General features: G+C 44.9%; 1 protein-coding gene and 1 long non-coding RNA gene across 3 annotated transcripts; one reads left to right on the top strand and one right to left on the bottom strand.

The window, feature by feature from the left end:
• Positions 1-832: 832 nt before the first annotated feature.
• LOC142843565 (uncharacterized) lies at positions 833-18,309 on the bottom strand. Its single transcript, XR_012909659.1, has 3 exons — positions 18,032-18,309; positions 16,029-16,133; positions 833-1,904 (listed from the first exon to the last, which is right to left on the bottom strand). It is a non-coding gene; the product is annotated as an uncharacterized LOC142843565 (long non-coding RNA).
• Positions 18,310-18,608: 299 nt separating this feature from the next.
• Hmgn1 (high mobility group nucleosome binding domain 1) lies at positions 18,609-22,978 on the top strand. Of its 2 annotated transcripts, none has more exons than XM_075961083.1 (6): positions 18,609-18,755; positions 18,902-18,931; positions 19,019-19,048; positions 19,143-19,193; positions 20,874-20,996; positions 22,163-22,978. In XM_075961083.1, the coding sequence occupies exons 1-6, from the start codon at positions 18,741-18,743 to the stop codon at positions 22,205-22,207; spliced, it is 294 nt and encodes a 97-aa protein (XP_075817198.1). In that variant the 5' UTR covers positions 18,609-18,740; the 3' UTR covers positions 22,208-22,978. The 2 variants fall into 2 exon arrangements, with proteins under 2 accessions (XP_075817198.1, XP_075817206.1); XM_075961091.1 differs by having other exon boundaries at positions 19,146-19,193; positions 22,163-22,350.
• The last annotated feature ends 592 nt before the right edge of the window (positions 22,979-23,570 follow it).

The raw sequence follows: 23,570 nt of genomic DNA, 5'->3' as shown, positions 1-23,570 counted from the left end.
TTTAGCAAACCGTGATTGGGTTGCGCTGTGTCTGTAGTATCTAAAACAATTATTTATGTTCTTACCGAATTACGTCACCTTTATTTTTATTTATTTTTATTAATTTTTGGTTTTCCAAGCAGGGTTTCTCTGTGTAGCCCTGGCTGTCCTGAAACTATCTCTGTGGCCCAGGCTGACCTCGAACTCACAGAGATCCGCCTGCCTCTGCCTCCCAAGTACTGGGATTAAAGACTTCTGCCACCACCGCCAGACAACTCACCTTTATTCTTAAATAAACTTGTTTCAGAATAAGTCTTTGCATGCATAGAACCTGCTTCATCGTAGCAAGTAACTAAAAACTGTTTTCTAATCAGCCGCTGCATGATAAATGACCTGTCTACATTTTTTAAATACTAGTAAACACAAACAATGTATAAAATTGTATTTCTAAAAGTAAGTTTATTAATCAAAAGAGGAGGTTTTACAGTGAGCTTTTAATGAAATTACCTAAATTAGACAATAATGAATATTCATAACAAAAGAACCCGGTTCACTTACATATGGTGAATAACGTGATAAAATGAAAGATACTGGGCTGTGTTTTCTGGATGTTAGAGTCTTGAAAATGAGGAACTGATAGGAATGATGACTAGTTCTACACGTTAGGTGCAAGGAAACATGGATGGTTATCTGCTGTTCATCCCGCCATCTAGAATAAGACCACTACCACAATCTAAAGCCAAATTTGAAGCAAGCTTTAATTAAATACTGACCAGGTGGATGGGCTCTAGCGAGGCTCATCTCTGGGTTTCCAGAAGATGCCCCCGAATCAAGGTTTGCAGCAGCTGAAGTATTTCCTACTAGGTCCAACCAGGGGCAAGCATACATCCTGATCTACTTCCAGCCTACATCCAACCAGGGGCAAGCATACATCCTGATCTACTTCCAGCCTACATCCAATCAGGGGCAAGCAACCAGGGGCAAGCATGCATCCTGATCTACTTCCAGCCTACATCCAATCAGGGGCAAGCATACATCCTGATCTACTTCCAGCCTACATCCAATCAGGGGCAAGCATACATCCTGATCTACTTCCAGCCTACATCCAATCAGGGGCAAGCATACATCCTGATCTACTTCCAGCCTACATCCAATCAGAAGCAAGCATACATCCTGATCTACTTCCGGGCTACATCCAATCAGGGGCAAGCATACATCCTGACGTACTTTCTGCCTGTGGACCTCCCTCCCACACGTGATCAGCATATCCAGTGAGCTGGCTCAAACAAACTTGTTTAGGAGAGTGAAAGTAGGCGTCTTGTTGTCTCCCATAAACAACAGCTTGGGACATTTCAGGAACTCTCTGTCCTTGGGCAAGGGTCTCGCAGAGCAGAGACATTTTTGTTCCATGGATAGGCATAGTAATGAAAATTTAAAATGTAACTTTGGCTTTCCCACTACCAGCAGTGGTGGGATGAATGCTGACGGGTAGACTCCCTCTCCATAAGCTTCCTCTCCAGCTAGACTACCCAATGCTGCAACAGGCTGCCAGATCCAACACACTGGAGCTTTAGATAAACTGAGGAGTAACCGCCTCATGAGAAATGATGTCTCCCTCTCCCCACAACCATCCCCCACTCCCCCATATCTGCTTACTCTTCAACCCCAAGTCTCTGCCTTTTAGAGAGAAAAGTATCAATACTGGAGTCCCCACCCCATCTACCAGTCACACCACCCCAGGAGGGCCATTCTGTCCCTGGCGAGGCAAGATGCTAACAAAATTACTGGTGAGTATCCTGTAACAGATACATGCTGCCGAGGTGGACAAGCTCTTCTGGCTTTCGGGAGCAGCTCAGTCTGAACGATTCAGCTCAGCCTAGTTCTGGGCTCGACTCTGGATTCTCAGTTGAAGACAGAGTTCTAATCTGTATAAGGAAAGTGTGAAAGCATTGGTCAAGATCCGGTACAGGTTGTAGTAAGCAGAACTCCTTACGAGATCTTGCTTATTTATTAATTCTGCTAGGGTGACAGGGCATCACAGTGCAGAGGTTCCCCCATCTTGTATTCTTGCTGAGGCCATCTCAAGTTTAAACAAAATTTAACCTCCTTGATGAGAATCCCATGAAAAATTACCCAAAATGACCTTCTGGGAACCCAAGGTCAAGATGCCCCAGCTAACAGATCTTCTCTTAAACTGCCTGCTTATGCAAATCTCCCTTCCAGCAGAGATGCTAGGACATGATTTCTGCCTTTCAAAACCCATGCTCTGGACACTCAGTGCTACATTTAGGTCCAAACACCTAAGTGTAGTCTTAGCCGACTGGAATAAAGACTTTCAATTGACTATAAACTGTGTTTGAACAGTCATCTCTAGTGGGCTCCCCTTAACATTGTAATAAATTGCCACACATTTAGTGGCTTGAGTCTGCATGAATCTGTCAACTTGTAGTCCTGGAGTCTAGAAATCAGAAGTTGGGCTCATTGGACTAAAATACACGGTCTTCCTCTGGAATTCTAAGGTGGAGTCCATTCTCCAACTTTTCCAGCATTTGAGGCCAGCACTCTGGCCTCATGGCTCTCCTCCGTCTTCAGAATTGGCTACCCCAGCACTCTTTTTGGGCTCTCAATCTGCCAACATTCCTACCTCCCAATTTCCTCTTTCACTGTTGGAAGCCTTATGAATACACTGGATCCAAAGATAATCTTCCAGGCCAGGAACCTTTATATTAGGCAGGAAGATGTGGAAGAAGATTAAAAATTCAAGGCTGCAGAGAAGAAAAAAGGAAAGATAGAGAGAGGAGAGGAAGATGCCTATGGCCAGGCAGTCCAACCTCACCAGCCAGCAGACACAGAAGAAACAGGAAAAGTAGGGCATACAGAAGGAAAGAAAGGTAAAAAGCCCCAAGGTGCAAAGGATCGAACCCAGGACTCCATGCACACCAGGCAAGCAGTCTATCAACTGAGCTTCAGACCTGTTTGAAAAGCTCTGTGCCCAGAAACACAGCCTGCTACTACACAGAGAGGACCAAGAGGTGAGTGACCACCCACCCGGCAGGACACCCCACTCTCTAGGCCCTCCATACCAGGGCAAAACCTTGGGACCCCCTCCCCCACCTGCCTCAGCTTCTCTACCCACTTAGGTGAGTTCCCTGCAGGTAGGCTGCTCCAACACCCCCAGCCCATTTATTGGACTCTGCAAGCTACAAGTCCCACTTCACCCCCAAACCCTCCTATATACCCCGCACCCCTGCAACCTCAGAGGAACTCTGAAACACAAGCTGCAACTACACAGAGAGGACTGAGAGAGAGGACCAAGAGAGACCTCAGTGGCTCCCTGAGACACAGACAGTGGCAGTACAGAGCAGACCAAGAACAGTTCCCAAGGACACAGACAGCCACTGCAAGGATTGGACCAAGAGGCAAAAACTCTGCTGGCACCAACTGGAGGAAGGGATGGGTAGGCACCAATACAAGAATTCATTCAACAACCTAAAAACCAACATGGGAACACTAGAACCCAGTGGTCATACAACAGGAAGACTTGATCATCCTAACCCAGAAAGAGAAGAAAACAACTTTTTTTGAGACAGGGTTTCTCTGTAGCTTTGGAGCCTATCCTGGAACTAGCTCTTGTAGACCAGGCTGGTCTCGAACTCACAGAGACCCACCTACCTTTGCCTCTTGAGTGCTGGGATTAAAGGTGTGTACCACCATTGCCCGGCCTAAGAAAATGGTTTTAAACATAATTTTATGAGGATGATGGAGATCTTTAAAGAAGAAATGAAAAATTCCCTTTAAAAAAAATGGAGGGCTGGAGAAATGGCTCAGAGGTTAAGACCACTGCCTGCTCTTCCAAAGGTCCTGAGTTCAATTCCCAGCAACCACATGGTGGCTCACAACCATCTGTAATGAGGTCTAGTGCCCTCTTCTGGCATGCAGGCAGACAGAATACTATATACTTAATAAATAAATATTTTTTTTAAAAAATGGAGAGATAAACAAAAAATTGGAAGAACTCAATAAATCCCTCAAAGAAATCTGAGAAAAAAACAAGAAAAAACAATCAAACAGGTGAAGCAAACAATTTAAGACTTGAAGACTGAAATAGAGGCAATAAAGAAAACACAAACCGAGAGAATTCTGTATAAGGAAAATCTCGGGAACTAAAGAAACAAGCATAACCAACAGAATACAGGAGATAGAAGAAAGAGTCTTAGGTGTTAAAAATACTATGGAAAATAGATTCATTGGTCAAAGAAAACATAAAATCCAACAAATTCTTAACACCAAATATCCAAAAAATCTGGGACACCATGAAAAAGACCAAACCTAAGAGTAATAGGGATAGAAGAAGGAGAAATCCAACTCAAAGGTACAAAAAATATATTCAACAAAATCATAAAAGAAAACTTTCCCAACCTAAAGAAGGATATCCCTATGAATATACAAAAAAACTTACAAAACACCAAATATACTGGACCAAGTTCCCTCATCATATAATAATCAAAATGCAAAACATATAGAATAAAAAAAGAATATTAAGAGTTATAAAGAAAAAAGGTCAAGTAACATATAAAGATAGACATATCAGAATTATACCTGACTTCTCAATGGAAACCATGAAATCCAGAAGGTCCTGGACAGATGTGCTGCAGACACTAACAGACCACGGATACAAGCCCAGACTACTATACCCAGGAAAGCTTTCAATAGCCATCGATGGAGAAAACAAGATATTTCATGACAAAACCAGCTTGAAACAAAACCCATCCACAAACCCAACCCTACAGAAAGTACTATAAAGAAAACTATACCCAAGGAAGCTAACTGCACCCACAAAAACACAGGCAACGGATAACCTCACACCAGCAGACCCCAAAGAAGGGAAACACACAAACACTACCACCAAAAAAATAAAAGAATTAATAATCACTGGTCATTAATATCTCTTAATGTCAATGGACTCAATTCAACTATAAAATGATACAGGCTAAGAGAATGGATACAAAAGCAGGATCCATCCTTCTGCCATATACCAGAACCACACTTCAACCTCAAAGACAGACATTACCTCAGAGTAACGGGTTGGGAAAACATTTTCCATTCACATAGACCTAAGAAACAAGTGGGTGTAGCTATCCTAGTATCTAACAAAATAGACTTCAAACTAAAATTAATCAGAAGAAAGAAATGGAGAAGGACACTTCATATTCATCACAAGAATAATCCATTAAAATGAAGTCTCAATCCTGAGCATACATGCCCCAAATACAAGAGCACCCACGTATGTAAAAGAAACATTACTAAAGCTTAAGTCACACACTTATAATAAGAGACTTCAACACTCCACTCTCCCCAGTGGATAAGTCAACCAGACAGAATCTTAACAGAGAAATAAGAGAACTAACAGATGTCATGATTCAAATGGATTTAACAGACATCTACAGAACATTCCACCCAAACATTAAAGAATATACCTTCTTCTCAGCACCTCATGGAACCTTCTCTAAAATTGACCACATACTTGATAAGAAAGTAAGCCTTAGCAGATACAAAAAAATGGAATAACCCCCTGTATTTTATGGGATCACCATGATTTAATGTTAGAATTTAACAACAACACTAATTGCAGAAAGCCTACAAATTCATGGAAATTGAATAGTGCTCAATTGACCATCCCTGGGTCAAGGAAGAAATAAAGAAATTAAAGACTTCCTAGAATTCAACGAAAATGAATGCACAACATACCCAAATTTATGGGACACTATGAGATCAGTGCTAAGAGGAAAGTTCATAGCAGTAAGTGCCTACATAAAGAAAGTGGAAAAAGCTCACATTAGTGACTTACCAGCACACCTGAAAGCTCTAGAACAAAAAGAAGCAGACTCACCCGGGAAGAGTAAATGACAGAAAATAATCAAATTGAGGGCTGAAATCGGTAAAATAGAAGCAAAGAATCAATGAAGCAAAGCGCTCGTTCTTTGAGAAAATCAACAAGACAGACAAACCCTTATCCAAACTAATCAAAAGGCAGAGTGAGAACATCCAAATTAACAAAATCAGAAATGAAAAGAAGGAAATAACAGCGGACACTGAGGAAATTCAGAGAATCATTAGGTCCTACTACAAAAATCTGTTCCACAAAATTGGAAAATGTAAAAGAAATGGACAATTTTCTGAACAGGTACCACATAACAAAATTAAATCAAGACCAGGTGAACAATTTAAATAGAGCTATGACCTGTAAGAAAATAGAAGCTGTCATCAAAAACTCCCAACCAAAAAAAGCCCAGGGCTAGATGGTTTCAGTGCAGAATTCTACCAGAACTTGCAAGAAGAGCTAATACCTATATACCTCAAAGTGTTCCACAAAATAAAACAGAAGGAACATTGCCAAACTCTTTCTATGAGGTTGATAGAAACCTGATACCTGATACCAAAACTTAACAAAGACTCAACCAAGAAAGAGAATTACAGACTAATCTTACTCGTGAACATAGATAAAAAAAAAAAACTCAGTAAAATACATCAAGCAGAATCCAAGAACACATCAAAAAAATCATCCACCATTATCAAGTCAGCTTCATCCCAGAGCTGCAGGGATGGTTCATCATATGAATATCTATCAATGTAATCCACCATATAAGTAAACTGAAAGAAAAAACATATTATCACCTCACTAGATGCTGAAAAAGCATTGGACAAAATCCATCACCCCTTCATGATAAAGGTCTTGGAGAGATCAGGAATAGAAGGAACATATCTAAACATAATAAAAAGTAGTACACAGCAAATTGACAGACAAAATCAAATTAAATGGAGAGAATCTCAAAGCAATTCCACCAAAATCAGGGACAAGACAAGACTGTCCACTCTCTCCATATCTATTTTCTTGAAGTTCTGGCTAGAGCAATAAGACAACAAAAGGAGATCAAGGGGATTAAAATTGGAAAGGAAGAAGTTAAACTTTCACTATTTACAGGTGATATGATAGTATATATAAGTGACCCCAAAAACTCTACCAGGGAACTCCTAGAACTGATAAATATCTTCAGTAATGTGGCAGGATACAAGATCAACTCAAAAAAAATCAGTAACCAAAAAAAAAAAAAAGAAAGAAAAGAAAGAAAAAAGGGGGCTGGAGAGATGGCTCAGAGGTTAAGAGCATTGCCTGATCTTCCAAAGGTCCTGACTTCAATTCCCGACAACCACATGGTGGCTCACAACCATCTGTAATGGGGTCTGGTGCCCTCTTCTGGCCTGCAGACATACACACAGACAGAATACTGTATACATAATAAATAAATAAATAAATAAATAAATAAATAAATAAATAAATATTTTAAAAAATCAGTAACATTCTTTTTTTTTTTTTTGGTTCCTGTCCTGTAACTAGCTCTTGTAGACCAGGCTGGCCTCGAACTCACAATCAGTAACATTCTTATAAACAAAGATAAAGAAACTGAGAAAGAAACAGAGAAAAATCACCCTTCACAATAGCCACAAATAACATAAAATATCTTGGGACAACACTAACCAAAGAAGTGAAAGACCTGTTCAGCAAGAATTTTAAGTCTTTGAAGAAAAAAAAAATTGAAAAATGGTGTGGAGAATTGTCTGTATTCTGTCAATCATGTTTTAAATAAACGCTGATTGGCCAGGCAGGAAAATAGGTGGGAAAACCAGACAGGAAGTAGAAATGATGTAATGAGAACAGGAGAATTCTGGGAAGAAGGAAGTTGATTCCTCCCACTCCTGCCCAGATCACCTCAGCAGCAGGATGTGACCTGCCCCGCTGGAAAAAGGTACTGAGCCACATGGCTAACATAGATCAGAAAAATGGGTTAATCAAGATGTGAGAGTTAGCCAGTGAGAGGCTAGAGCTAATGGGCCAATCAGCTTTATAACTTATAGAGATCTATGTGTGATTTGGGGGGGGGGGGGGCTTGCCAGCTGTGGGGTACCGGGCGGGACAGAAACCCAAACAACAAACAGAAGAAGATACCAGAAAATGGAAGGATCTTGGATAGGTAGGATCAACATAGTAAAAATGGCAATCCTACCAGAAACATTCCATTGATTCAATGCAATCCCCATCAAAATCCCAACACAATTCTTCACAGACCTTAAAAGAACAATACTCAACTTCATATGGAAAAATTAAAAAAAAAACCCAGGATAGTCAAAACATTACTGTACAATAAAGGAACTTAGAGGCATCACCATCCCTGACATCAAGCTCTATTATAGAGCTACAGTAATGAAAACAGCTTAGTGTTCACATAAAAGCAGAGAGGTTGTCCTATGGAATCAAATTGAAGGCCCAGATATTAATCCACACACTGTGAACACTTGATTTTTGACAAAGAAGCTAAAATTATACAATGGAAAAAAGAAAGCATTAAAGGAGTAAGTCACAAAACAAAACAATCCCACATCAATTTGGAATTATGATTAATAAAGGGGTTATTTATTTAAAGGGAAAAAACTTACAGATCACCTTCCTAGACAACAGCCTCCTGCACGACCAGGAAAAGCGTCTGATAGCCAGAAACCGAATCCGAAACAAGCAAGAAAGCTAGAGGGCTGCTGCCCGCTTATTTTTAAAGCGAAAGATACCACACCCCAGTGGGCTGGTATCTCAAAGGCTATTGGCTGAAGGAGCAAAAGTAGCTCCTGCAGCAAAGCATCTTCAACAATGGTGTTGATATAACTGAATGTCAACATATAGAAAAACTCAAATAGATCCATATTTTTCCCCATGCACAAAACTCAAGTCCAAATGGATTAAAGACCTCAATATAAATCTGACCATGCTGAACTTCATAAAAGAAAAGATGGAAAACAGCCTTCAATGCATGGGCACAGGAGACCACTTCGTAAATATAACACAGACACTGAGAGCAACAATAAATAAATGGACCTCCTGAAATTGATAAGCTTCTGTAAAGCAAAGGACTCAGTCAATAAGACAAAAAAGGCAGCCTACTGAATGGGAAAAGATCTTCACCAACCCCACAACAGACAGAGGACTGATATCCAAAATATGTAAAGAACTCAAGAAATTAAACACCAAAATTCCAAATAAAATATACAAAAAAAAATCAAGGGGGCTGGAGAGATGGCTCAGAGGTTAAGAGTCCTGGCTGCTTTTCCAGAGGACCTAGGTTCAATTTGCTGCACCCTCAACACAGTCCAGAACTGTCTGTAACTCCAGTTCCAGGGGACCAGACACAGTCACACAGACATACATGCAGGCAAAACACCAATTCACATAAAATAAAAAATAAAAATTTAAAAATCAAATCACAGTTTAATTGTTAAAAAATGTAGATAGCTTTTCCTAATTAAATGTAAGCGTAACTTCATTCAGTTTGTGACTTGGAGTCAGTCTTCTTTTTTTTTAAAAAAATATTTATTTATTTATTATGTATACAATAATCTGTCTGTGTGTATGTCTACAGGCCAGAAGAGGGCACCAGACCTCATTACAGATGGTTGTGAGCCACCATGTGGTTGCTGGGAATTGAACTCAGGACCTTTGGAAGAGCAGGCGATGCTCTTAACCTCTGAGCCATCTCTCCAGCCCGGAGTCAGTCTTCTTATGCGATCGGGAAACTTCCCGCTCTTTGTGTTGACATATTTGCTAGCTCCAAAGCTCTTTCAGCAGTGTCACGCTGCGTGCTCTGCTTGCCACGCCCAACACGTCTGAATGTGTCACAGGCTTTCTCGGACCGCCAGCCCTCAAATCATGATATGGAGACTGATTATTGGTTATGAATGCTCAGCCTTATCTTATGCTTGTCCCACTCGCTCTTATGACTTAATTTAAACTTTCTCTTCATCTGTGCTTTTCCTCGGGACTTTTTACTTTTCTTTCATTCGGTATGTCCTCCTTTCCTGCTTGCCTTGCAGCCCCGTCTATCTTTCTCCTGCCTAGCTACTGGCTGTTCTGCTTTTTATTAGACCAATCAGGTACCTTAGGCAGGCAAGTGAAACAAATGCAACACATCTGTACAGAGTTAAATAAATGCAGCATACACAAGGCGCCTTTACCTAGTAAAAGTCATACTCTTCAACAGTATGTGAGCTACATTGGTGGAGGTGCCCGCAGACGCCAGAGAGGTTTGTGGATCTGTTTGTTGTGAGCTACCTGATATAGGCGCTGGGAAATGAACTCGGTCATCTGCAAGAACAAGTGCTCTTAACTGCTGAGCTGTCTCTCTAGCCCCTGCTTTGGTTTCTCTAAAAGGGAAAAAAAAATGAAAAGACATTCAAATAGAAACCACATTTTATGTCACATAACTATAAAGAAGAGTTGCTTACGTCACTTTGTTTTGTCCTTTGTTATATCAAAATGAAGCACACTTCCCAAAGAGGACACAGAAGTATTTTTGCCTTGTCATGTATAAAGGTGAGAGTATTTTTTTTTGGTGGGGGGCGGTTTTGAGACAGGGTTTCTCTGTGTAGCCCTTGCTGTCCTGGAACTAGCTTTGTAGACCAGGATGTCCTTAAACTCACAAAGATCTGCCCGCTTCTGCCTCCCAAGTGCTGGGATTAAAGGTAATGTGTTACCACTCCCCGACAAGAATATTGGTAATCATTTTGCTGCCAGACATATGGTTGCGCATGCCTAGCATCCCAGCATCTGGGAGACCAAGGCAGGAGATGCTGACTTTGAGGACATCATGGGCTGCTTTAGACAATGTCTCCAAACAGCAACAACGAAATTTCACTTTTTGATTGTTATTCTGGTCAAAACTGAAAACCACAGCTGCAGGTTAATTCAACGTAAAGCAGCTCCCTGCTCTAGGTCTGACCGGACCGTCATCCCTCAAAGCCCATCAGGTAAGCGTACCATCTTGCCACTGCCTCTGTCTTTATAGTTAACAGGAGCCAGCAAAACCCACACTTGTTCACAGCACAGATTCTCAGGAAGCAGGTACAACAAGTCCCCTTAACATCAGCATGGATAGGGGGGGACTTGGGGAAACAGGGGGATTGGGATAAAGGAAGGTTGGACAGGGGAGCAAGGAACCACAATTCTTAGTTAAGGGAGCCACTTTAGGGTTGGCAAGAGACTTGACCCTAGAGGGGCTCCCAGGAACCCATGGTGATGTCCCCTGTTAGTCCCTTGGGCAGCTGAGGATAGGCAACCTGAAATGACCCTATCCTATAGCAATACTGATGAATATCTTGCATACCACCATAGAACCTTCATCTGGTGATGGATGGAGATGGAGACAGGGACCCACACTGGAGCACTGGTCTGAGCTCCCAAGGTCCCAATAAGGAGCAGAAGGAGGGAGAACATGAGCAAGGAAGTCAGGACCACGAGGGGCGCACCCACCCACTGAGACAAGGGGGCTGATATAGTGGGAGCTCACCAAGGCCAGCTGGACTGTGACTGAAAAAGCATGGGATAAAACAGGACTCTCTGAACATGGCGAACAATGAGGGCTGATGAGAAGCCAAGGACATTGGCATGGGGCTTTGACCCTACTTCATGTTCTGGCTTTGTGGGAGCCTAGCCAGTTTGGTTGTTCACCTTCCTAGACATGGATGGAGTGGTGCGGACCTTGGACTTTCCACAGGGCAGGGAAACCTGACTGCTCTATGGACTGGAGAGGGAGGGGGAGAGGAGTTTGGGGGAGGGGGAGAGGGGCGGGAGGAGGGGGAGGGAAAGGGGAGGCTGGGAGGAAGCGGATACTTTTTTTCCTTTTCTCAATAAAAAAAGAAAGAAAAAAAACAGCATGGATATTTTTCATTTTTCATGCGTATTAAACAGCTGTTTCTTTGAGGGAGTGATTCTCCTTTGAACCACATTGGGGAGAAACAAGGAATGAAAGCAGTCCTTCCTACTTTTCATATCTGGAGGCAGGACAGAACGATTTGACCCAACTCTGGCAGGTTTAGTATTCTTCTAAAATGACAAATGCTATGGACTGTTTGGAATAAAAGGTTCACCATAGAATTAGATTTTTGCTTTTCTTTTCTTTTTTTTTTCTTTCGTTGTTTTGTTTGCTTGTTTTTCAAGACAGGGTTTCTCTGTGTAGCCCTGGCTGTCTTGGAACTCACTCTATAGATCACACTGGCCTCAAACTCAGAAATGTTCCTGCCTCTGTTTCCTGGAGTACTGGGATTAAAGGTGTGGGCCACCACCGTCAGGCAAGAGTTACTTTTTAAAAAGCTGCCAAAGAAGAGAAAAGCTGAGTTTCACTCTGGTCCTGCCAAGTTGTTCTCCCCATAGGTGACCACTGGCTACTGAAAGGACTGGCCTACAGGACACCCCAAGACCAAGTTCTCCACCTGTGCCAGAGGGACAAAGACAGGGAAAAGAGACAAAGACTAAGAGATAAAGAGGAGGGAGGGGAAGAGAACACGGAGAGGGAATGGTGTTTGCCCTGGAGAGACAAAAGACTGCCTCTGGCTAGTGAGAGACGGAAGAGCCTGACAGAAGTGACCCATAGGCGAATGGCAGTTTATAAAAGAAAAGGGGGAAACTTCGCGCGTTAGGATGAGGTGTTTGATTTTGATTGGGTATGTTGATTAGAGCAGTGCAAAGGAGGCTTTTGATTGCTGGACTTGAATACTTTAATAGCTTGACCCTGGTGGTCAGCCTCAGGGGCAGGAAGTGGCCAAGTGAAGGAACAGATCTTGGTGACTCCTTTAGCTGGGCAGAGGGAACGGGAAAGGGAAGACCTGCCAGAGCTGCGCTGCCGCACACAGGCTTGCTGGGGTCCATTTAAATTGTCAATTGCACAAACAAGACAACGAACAGGTGAGGCAATGTGAGGAAAGCCTTAAGGGCGGCTTTACCCAAAGATTTAGATTAGGGCATGTGTCTCACCAGGCAGAAAGAAGATAGCAATTAACATGGCCCCGAAGTGAAGGCTGCCCAGGGGAACAAGTCAAGGGAGCAGAAAATGGTGGCACCATTGAGGCAAGGAGGACAAGAACACAGACATCCTCAACACGTCAGACCTTTATGATAACGGCCAGGTTTCTGGAAAGTGGAAGACAGAAGATTTGTTTCAACAGGAGTCACACAGTCTGACTTGAGGTTCTAAAAGATTCAGTCATTGATTTTCTTATGCAGTTGCTCAATTTCAAAGCATCTGGCCTCATCTGCTACCAAACGATGTCTAGTTGGCCTGCTTCCAACATTCCACTCCAAGTGCTTCTATGACTTTTCCTCCCCTACAATTCCAGCTGATCATATTCCATTAAAACATTTTTCTAAGCCAGATGGTGGTAGCACATGCCTTTATCCCAGCACTCAGGAGGCAGAGGCAGGCAGATCTCTGTGAGTTAGAGGCCAGCCTGGTCTACAGAGAGAGTTCCAAGACAGTCATGTAACAGGACAAGGCCGTGCAGAGTCTCCTCCATCTTGAAGTCTTACTCAGGCTCAGGCAACTTCAGGTTTCACTAGAATTTGATCTCCTTGATGGAGAATCCAGTGGAAAATTATCCAACTCTGTCCTAAGACCTGATGCCAAGATGTCCCAGATAACTTATCTTGGTTCCTGTTAAACTGCTTGTTTGAGAAAATGTCCCCTTGCAGCAGCAGAGCAGACACCAGGATGTGGTTTCTACCTTTAAAAGCCCCTCGGTCTAAATGGTCAGGGTTACACTTAGGGCCTGACTACCTGAGTACTAGTAGCCTGCTGGAATAAAGGCTTTTTCTTTTTGTAACAGCCATGGCTGTCCTCGAACTCACAGAGATCTGGCTGCCTGTGCCTCCCAAGTGCTGGGATTAAAGGCATGAGCTACCACCACCAGGCAAATAAAGACTTTTAATTGACTATAAACTGTGTCTGGAAGGCTCCCCATAAGATTTTGGAGGCCCCAGTGAGATCCCCAGAGACTGAACCTCGACACTCAGAAGAGTACACAGGCTGGGAAGAACTCTTAAGGAGTGTGCACCCTGAGATGTCCCTGGGCCCCAAGGAAATCCTCTGTGAGTGATTGTTGCCAATTGCTCTGGAGGCACATGGATGCTGCCACCCAGAAGAGAAAAAAAAGAGGGGGGCATTGAAAGTCATCTGATCTGACCCCTCTGGAATTCAGTTTGGTTATTTAATATATTTCAATAATATCTGGTTAGGAAAAAAGAAGGCAGGTGAGACAGGACCATAGATCCTGTGTCCAAGATATGTATGAGACCTCTGATTCCCCTTGTCTGCTCTGGTGTCTGAATGTGTGGTGGCTATTTGTCTTTATTATGTGTCTCTGTATGACTGTGTGCCTCCCTATACAAGAAGTATGTTTCCGTCAGCTCTGTTGCTTGGAGAAACAGATCTAAATGGAAGGGAGAGTGAGCCATCCCAAAACCACAGCCACCAAAAAGGGGATTTCTCAGAAGCCAGAGGCAATAGAGCTGCAGAGGTGGCAGTAGAGGAGGTGAATGTGAAACCAAAACAGGAGCCATAGTGTTATCCATTGTTACTGTCTGGGTACCACATCCTTATCCATTGTTACTGTCTCCTTACCACACTGTTATACATTGTTACTGTCTCTGTACCACATCCTTATCCATTGTTACTGTCTCCTTACCACACTGTTATACATTGTTACTGTCTCTGTACCACATCCTTATCCATTGTTACTGTCTCCTTACCACACTGTTATACATTGTTACTGTCTCTGTACCACATCCTTATCCATTGTTACTGTCTCCTTACCACAGTTATACATTGTTACTGTCTCTGTACCACATCCTTATCCATTGTTACTGTCTCCTTACCACACTGTTATACATTGTTACTGTCTCTGTACCACATCCTTATCCATTGTTACTGTCTCTGTACCACACTGTTATCCATTGTTACTGTCTCCTTACCACACTGTTATACATTGTTACTGTCTCTGTACCACATCCTTATCCATTGTTACTGTCTCCTTACCACACTGTTATACATTGTTACTGTCTCTGTACCACATCCTTATCCATTGTTACTGTCTCTGTACCACATCCTTATCCATTGTTACTGTCTCTGTACCACACTGTTATATATTGTTACTGTCTCCGTACCACACTGCTATCTATGGTTACTGTCTCCGTACCTTACAAGAATAAGTTTCTGTTTCCTAAGCCTAAAGTGTCCTAGAAACTATGTTCTTCAACCTATGCTGAATTTGTATTCCATGACGCATATCCACTTTTGCTAAACTCCGGAACTGGTGATACATGGTTGCCCTTTTGCCTTCCAAGAATGCGTCTTCCCAGTTATCTTGATGACTCCCCTTCTATGACGTATTCTTGCATTTTTCTCTTCTACAGGCAGCCTCGAGCCAAGTCCCCCACGCCTCTGTCCAGTTGCTAAGAGACAATCATCTCAACAGCTGTTTTCTACCAACTCTAACCCTTCCCCACAAAAGAGACCTCAAAAGACAGTGAGGGGCTGCTCTCTGAAACCCCGACTTAGGGGAAGGCAGTCATCTGGCCAGTCCCTTGTGCACTTTAATCAGACAGTCATGTAAATGTTTTTTAGCCCCCTCAGGTCTAACATGAGGCCTCTCCCAGTCCTGGTAACCCAGTTTACTGGACTGCAGGTAATACACCCTTGGGCTAGACTGCTGGAGGAATAAGGACTGGCCAAACAGGATAGCAAGAATGACAGATGCCGCCAGACAGCAGACTCATCCTTCTTTGGAGTCTAGAAAGGAGGCTGGTGTCATCCCCTGGGGAAGGGAGCACGAAAGGCCGCTAAGGAGGACAGATGGATCTGGACTCAGGCCCCTTAAAGATAAAGGTGAAAATGACCAGAGTTTACTATGGCAGGGGACACAATCCCCATCCACCCCGACCCTGGATGCAGGGATTCAGAAAAACCACAGATGGGAAACTTTTGAGTCAATCTCTGCTCTCTTATGTCCCTTCCAGAGATGGAACAATCTTGGTGTAGACAAACCCGGGGGGCGGGGGGGTCAGACAATGAGGTTGTGGAGAAGACTGGCCTGCAAATAGTAAAGAAGAAAAAGGCCTTCAGGAATTATTTTATGTGTGGTCTACCAAGGACTAGGTCCCTGCATCATGTCGTCGTTACCTGGCTGGTTTGTACCAATGGACTGAGGAAAGGAGCCTCCTGCGACTCAATGGAAAGTCACACCCCACTCTATGTATACTGGTCTGTTATCCTCCAGCTGTCTGCCTATAATGGAGAAGAGGGAGGAGCTCTTATCAGCCATGGGTAATGTTAATGAAGGTCAAATGGACCCCAATTCTGGTTCTGATTCTAGTAGAGGCAGGAATAAGCCACTAAAGCTGTCGAAGGCACCTCAGCCTTGATTGTTGGCAATCAAAACTTTGAGGAGCTCAGTTTCCAGATAGATGTAGATTTAGGCCATTTGGAGAATTCTATTTCCAGGCTGGACAGCTGACTTGACTCTCTCACAAAGGTAGTCCTACAGAACTGAAGGAGGCTGAACCCTCTTTTAATGACGCAGGGAGGACTTTGCACAGCCTCAGGGGAACTTGTTTCCATGCTAACCCATCAATGGTAGTTAGTGAAAACCTTGCCATGGTCAGAGAACACCTCAAAGAAAGGAGGAGTCTCTGTTTGCCTGGCCCCCGTGGCTGACCACCTGACTGTCAGCATTAGCTAAACCATTGATTTTTATTCTGATCAGACTAATGATGGGACCTTGTATACTCAACTGCATGGCCAACTATATATTTGTGGTTTGGCGGAATGAATTCCCACAATAATAAACTCAGCTAAGCGCTTAGTCCTTAGAGCCAGCTGTATCCCCTTACAATAGGACTAGCTAATGATTTGATTCATGCCCACAGTGGGAAATGTGACAGGAAAAGGCAGTGCAGAGGTTCCTCCATCTTGTATTCTTGCTCAGATCATTTTGGATTGAACTAGAATTTGATCTTCTTAATGGAAAATGCTGTGGGAAACTACTCTAGGAAGGCCAAAATGTCCCAGGTAACTTAGTTCCCATTAAACTGCGTATGAAAACCTCTCCCTACAGCTACTGAGGGAGATACCAGGATGTGGTTTTTGTCATTAAAAACCCCTAGGTCGCTGAGTGATGGTGGCACAGGCCTTTAATCCCAGTACTTGGGAGGCAGAGACAGGTGGATCTCTGTGAATTGGAGGCCAACCTGGTCTACAAAGTGAGCTCCAGGACAGGCTCTAAAGCTACAGAGAAACCCTGTTTAAAAGAAGAAAAAAGGGAGGGAGGGAGAGAAGGAAGGCAGGCAGGCCCTTGTTCTAAATGATCTGGGCTACACTTGGGTCCCGAATACTGACCGGAGTGTAGTAGAATAAAGGCTTTGAGTTGGCTATAAACTGTGTCCGCTTGGTCATCTCTGGTAGTTTATAGGTTTGGTTTTTTTGGTGGTGTTGTCTTTTGAGACAGGGTTCCTCTTTGTAGCTTTGTCTGTCCTGGAACTTGTTCTGTAAACCAGGCTGGCCTCGAATTCAAGAGATCCAAATCAAGAGGGTACAATCAGAAGATAGAACAGAGACAGGAAATGCATTTGGTTTTTATCCTAACTCAGGTGGTGACAGTGTCTTTTTTCCCAATGGCTGGGATCCGACCTCACAGTCTTAATTCAGTTAGCTAGGCTGAAAAGACTTGGCCCGGGGGGTCACTGCTTCAGGCCTTCTAATTGGTAGAATGCAGCAGAAAAAAACAAGGTTTTACTGGGTAGGGGACTTAAGATATCTGCATTAAAATCTTACAAGTGGCAAGAAATAAAAGATCCGAATTCTCTCTCCTAACAAGCTTTAGAGTAGGTAAAGACATATATTTGTTACAATCGAACAGCAGTCATATGTCTGCAGGTCGGCCTCAACATTAACTGCTTTCCTTAAACAAAGAAAGTTATGCACAATCTTCCTGGTTTCGGGAATTCAGAGGTAAACCCACCGCGGCTGAGCGGAGCGCTAAGTTAGGAAGGGGCGGTGCGATTCCTGCACACACTTAAGCACGGGAGAGGGGACATTAGTTTGCAGTGGGCGAGTTCTCAGGGATGATGCCGGCGTGCAGGAACTGCAGCCCGAAATCCCGACATCTGCAAGCGCTAAAACCTCACCAATCTGCATTAAAAACACACCGATCCCACCAACACAAGGCTGGTGAAGGCACGCAGAAGAAGCTGCGCCTGCGCGACCTGCCCGCTCCGCGCGCGCGTCTGCACCACCGGCCAGGTTGCTTGTCCGCCCCAGCCCGCGCCTGCACGTCCACGGGCATTTCATGGAGAACCTCGCCTAGGCATTGCCGAACCCCAGCCACAGCCACCGTGGAGCAGACCCCGTGGGCGGGCGTTCGGAGCAGCCTCGCTGGGAGAGCAGGCCCGCCAGCAGACAGGGGAGCGCCAGCCGCCAGAGGCATTGTGGGAGGGCGACGCGGCGCCACGTGACACGCCCCCGCGAATCAGCGCGCAGACCGCACTTTTGCAGTCGGCTTCAAACAAACTACCTAGCGGGGTCGGGCGGCTCCGGCCCGCCCCTCGGCCGGGGTCGCGCCCGCCGAGTGAGGGGCCCGGGGGGCGGGGCGAGGCGGCGGAGTGACAGGCCGCCGCACCTATGCGGGGACGAGGGCACGGGCGCCGGCGGGCGGCTCAGCCAATGGGGGCGGGGGGCGGCCCGGCCGGCGGGGAGGTGCTGGGGAAAGGGGGGCGGGCCCCAATCCGGTTCCATCCGGTTCTCCCACCGCCCCCGCGGCGGGTCGCAGCAGTCCGTGCGGCGGCGGCTCCGTGACAGGTTCGGCCTCGCACGCGCCTCCCATCCAGCGCCGCCAAGATGCCCAAGAGGAAGGTGAGCGCGGCGGGAGGGACGGGCGGCGGAACCCCGAGCGGGGGTCGGGCCGGAGGGGGTGCAGGTTCGGGAATCTTCGGGGGGCGCGGGCCGCTCGCGTGACGTCACGCGGCCGCATTGTTCTCGGGTGCTCGCTCTTTCTGCAGGTTAGCGCGGATGGAGCGGCGAAGACGGAGGTGAGCGCGGGCCTCGGGCGGGCCGGGGCGGGCAGGGCGGCGGGGGTGCGGTCGCAGCGTCGCTCACCCTGCTTTCTCTCTCCGCAGCCCAAGCGCCGCTCCGCGAGGCTGTCGGCCGTGAGTACCGCGGGGCCGGGGCGGGAGCGAGCGGGGCCGCGCTCTGCAGGGCCGCTCGCCGCCTCTTACCTTTCTTTTTGTCCCCTCTCCCTAGAAGCCCGCCCCTGCCAAGGTGGACGCGAAGCCGAAAAAGGCCACGGGAAAGGTAGGTCTGGAAACGGCTGTGCAGGCAGGCCGCTCGGTTGAAGTTGAGGCTCCTGGAAGGTCATTGCGGGCGGCTGGGTACATCCTTAGCAGTTGTGCGCGTTTGGTTTTTGCAGAGGACCTGAGTTCAGTCCCCAGCACCCACAGGGCAGCTCACGAACGTCCATCATTCCTGTTTCTAGAGGTCTCCAGCCCCAGATGCGCGCGATGCACAGACACAAGTACAGGCCTTTTTTAAGAACTCAGAAGCATGTTATGAGCCGAAGAGATGACTCACTGGTTAAGAACGCACACTGATTTTACAGAGGGACCTGGATCTGTTTGAGTGACAGCTCCAGGGGATAAAAAGGTGTGATAACCTCTTCTGGCCTCCTCAGGCACAGCCGGCACAGGCACATATGCGTGTACGTAATTAGAGGAAATGAACATCTTGTGGACATGAGTAGAAACTGAACTGTTGGGATAGTGGCTGTTGTAAGTATGTATGAGTGAGTGTGTGTGTGCGCGTGCGCGCGCGTGTGTTCGTATCACAGGCAGGAAGAGGGTCTAACAGCTTGAGCCATCAGGTGAGTCCTGGGACTTGAACTGTCTCTCCCATTACCTGTTAGTGGTCTTTTTAAACACAGCTTCTAGAAATGGCGACAATACCATCAACTAAGACTTTCTCATGCCGTTGGGCAGTAGTGGTACACGCTTTTAATTCCAGCACTTGGGAGGCAGAGGCGGGCAAATCTCTGTGAGTTTGTAGCCAGCCTGGTCTGCAAAGCAAGTTTGAGGACAACCAATGGTGGTACACCGAGAAATTCTGTCTCAAAAAAACAAAAGAAGATAAAACAGAATGGGTCGAATGAAGTCACCCTACTATATGGAACCCCGCCCTCCACGTTCCCTTAAGACAGTGTTGGTTCTCTTGTTTACCTTGGGGCCTTTTAAGTCCTGTGAGTCACCAGCGCCCATAAGGAATTTGGCTTTTATTGCATCCAATTATTGATACATATATGTGTTAGTACCACAACCATAATTTAACAGAGAACTGATGTTTTTTGTTGCTTTGGTTTTGGGAGGCGGGGATCACTAAGCTCCTTTTCTATAAGCCAGATGGGATCCAGAAATAATTTCGTACTGCTTAGGGTTTAGTTTTGGACTTAATGTTTCAAGTAATATCCTCACACTAACATGTGTGCTTTTCACATTCTACAAACACCCATATGAAAGCACCTCACAATTGGTCTTTTTAGCTATTCATTATATAATATCAAGAAGGGACTGTGTGGCAGGATAGACAACATGACCTCACAACGTGTGCATTGTTAAAGGGTACAGATCTTGTCAGAGCGGTGGTTGTGTGGCAGGTGGATTATTCATGCTTAAAAGACATTGCTGGATTGGTAGGGTTACAAGACTTCTGCATTTAATCTCTGATGTGTGGTGATGGCCATGGTGCTGTGGGGAGTACAGCATAGGCTTTAGGCTGAATCTCAGTTAATGAGGTGTGATGGTGACTCAGGAATCATGGTCTCCTTGTTGGGGTGAATCTCAAGTTGTCCGATACCAAGGCTGTGTTTCTGAATGTCTGAGGTTGTCTCACAAGATACATTGTTATACCCATTGTGGATACAGTCTGCATCAAGTCAAAATTAAGTGAAAAGTGTGTTAAGATGTTCTCTTCCTCTTGTTTCAGGATAAGTCATCAGATAAAAAAGTGCAAGCAAAAGGGAAGCGGGGAGCAAAGGGCAAACAAGCTGAAGTGGCCGACCAGCAAACCACGGATCTGCCCGCAGAGAACGGAGAGACCGAGAACCAGGTCGGAAGAGGACACCTGCATGAGCTCATGTTGGGTTTGGGGCAACATGTTAAATTGAATCTTGGGTGTAGCAGATTAGGGTTTGATTCTGTTTTTTGAGACAGGATTTCTCAAGTGTGTAGGCCCTGGCTCTTCTAACACTTTGTAGACCAGGCTGGCCTTGAACTCAGCCTCCTAAATGCTGGGATTAAAGGCATGCGCCAGCCTTACATGCCGTGTAAAGTTTTGGTAACAGATGTTCTGTCCTTTAGAGATAGTCTCTGTAGTCTAATTCTGAAATGATGCATCTGCTTCAGCCTCCAGCTACTGGGATTCCAGGTATGAGCCACCAGGCTAACAGCAACTAGCTTTTGTTGCGCCCACAATTCTTATTTTTCTAACCTTTTGATGTGCTTGTTAAGCTTAGGAAGGCAAATTGGAATGATGGGTTTTATGTGGTGTCCATACATAGATACTTGACATTTTCTGTATTTTAATGGGATCCCTTGATAGATGAAGCTTTCCTGCATGCTGGGATTATAGATAGCCTGCAGCACTCACCTGGCTCTGATGGGTGCTGAGGATTAGCACTCAGTTATCCTGTGTGACTTCACCTACCAACTCAGTCTCCAACTGGAATAGTTTTATAGGAGTATTTTATGTAGCACCAGCTGTCCTGGAACTGGCTGTATAGACCAGGCTGACCTTGAACTCGCTCGTCTGGGGTTCTTAGTGGTCAGATATTTGCATCTCAATTTGAAAAAACACCCTTACAGACCTGAGCCTTGGCCAGGTGGTGATGGAAGAAGATGCCTTTAATCCCAGCACTCCGGGGCAGAGGTAGGCAGAACTCTGAGTTCAATGCCAGCCTGGTCTCCAGAGTGAGTTCCAGGACAGCTAGGGCTACACAGAGAAACCCTGTCTCAAAAACCCAAAAGGAAAAAAAAAAAAATGGGCAGGCATAGTGACACACACCATTAATCTCTGCACTCTGGGAGAAGAGGGAGGTACATCTCTGAGCTTGAGGCCAGCCTGTTGTAAGAAATAAATTCCAAGATAGCCCGGGCTATATGAAGGACAGTGTCTCAAGGAAAGGAAAGAAATGGCACCCATTCTGTGCTGTGTTAAGTGTTGATTGTGGCCGTGGCATATAGTGTACTTGATCTTTCTTTTCCTGTGGTTTGCAGAGTCCAGCCTCTGAAGGAGAAGAGAAAGAAGCCAAGTCCGACTAACCATCCATCATGTCTGTCAGTGTCCCCGCCTCCCTTCTTGTACAATCCAGAGGAATATTTTTATCAACTATTTTGTAAATGCGAGTTTTTTAGTAGCTCTAGAAACATTTTTAAAAGGTGGGGAGAAATCCTGCCTCATCCCATTTTTTAAGTGTAAATGATTTTTTTAAGAGGTTAAATCACTTGCTGGTTGTTTATTTTTTGGTACAACCAGAAAATAGCAGGATACTGAATCAAGAGAGGCTGTGACTGTCTCGGGGGTCACCATAACATTCCGTAGAGGGGGCTAGTTTTATATCCTACAACACAAAGCATATACTAAGTGGTAATTTGGAGTCTCGGTCGTGCGTTTGTGTCTGGAATATTTTCCGTTATATCCGGTGTCGTGTTTCGTAGAACTGTTGGCTAAAAACCCACTCCTTGGTCGTTACCCTGTCAGGACTGTTTGCCTATGGCAGTCCATTTTCCTAACAAGTATAACAATGTGCTGTGAAACATTGAACTTGAGATTGTGTCCTGTGCGTGGCATACAATGGTGAGTCAGTGGAGTTGAGGATTGTGAGCAGCTTATTATTATGTGAGGTCTTGGGGAAGACTTGGGGTGGAACATCACTTGGAATAAGTTCAAAGAGAAACAACACATGGCTCTTTTGGGTACGTGAACACAATGTATGACTCCTCAGAGTTTGGGTACATGTTTTAAGAATTGAAATGTCTGTGTACTTTACTCCTCAACCAATAAAATCTCCGTTGTGAAAGAGTTATTTGAAAGTGCCAGATTGGTTTAATATTCTGATTAACTTCCTTTTTCTTTTTGTTTGTTTTTTTTTTTGGGTTTCTTTTCCTTCTGTGTACCCCTGGCTGTCTTGGAACTCATTCTAGACAAGGCTGGCCTCAACTCAGGTGTCCTCCTGCCTCTTGTCTCCTTCCTGTTTGGGATTAAAGGCATGTGCCATCACACATGGCTTCTCTAATTCTTTTTTTTTTTAATATTCAGTATACAATATATCCCTTCAGGCCAGAAGAGGGCATCTGACCTCATTACAGATGGTTGTGAGCCACCATGTGGTTGCTGGGACATGAACTCAGGACCTTAGGAATAGCAGACAATGCTCTTAACCCCTGAGCCGTCTCTCCAGCCCCCAGACTTCTCTAATTCTTGATGTGCATACTGGCTTTGACTCCTTGAGCACTTGGGTCTATAGCTGTACAATGGCTTCTGCTCTCTTATGTGTTAAACTTAGTGGTGACTGGGAAACCAGGTTGATAAACTACCCCTCACTTGACAGATTCTTGAGACAGTCTCATGTAACAGACTGGCCTCTAAATTTGTTTAGTACCATGGATGACTTTGAACTGATTT

This window comes from Microtus pennsylvanicus, chromosome 1 (genome assembly GCF_037038515.1).
Source record: "Microtus pennsylvanicus isolate mMicPen1 chromosome 1, mMicPen1.hap1, whole genome shotgun sequence".
In the NCBI taxonomy this organism is placed as follows: domain Eukaryota; kingdom Metazoa; phylum Chordata; class Mammalia; order Rodentia; family Cricetidae; genus Microtus; species Microtus pennsylvanicus.
This window is presented reverse-complemented; position numbering and strand designations above follow the sequence as displayed.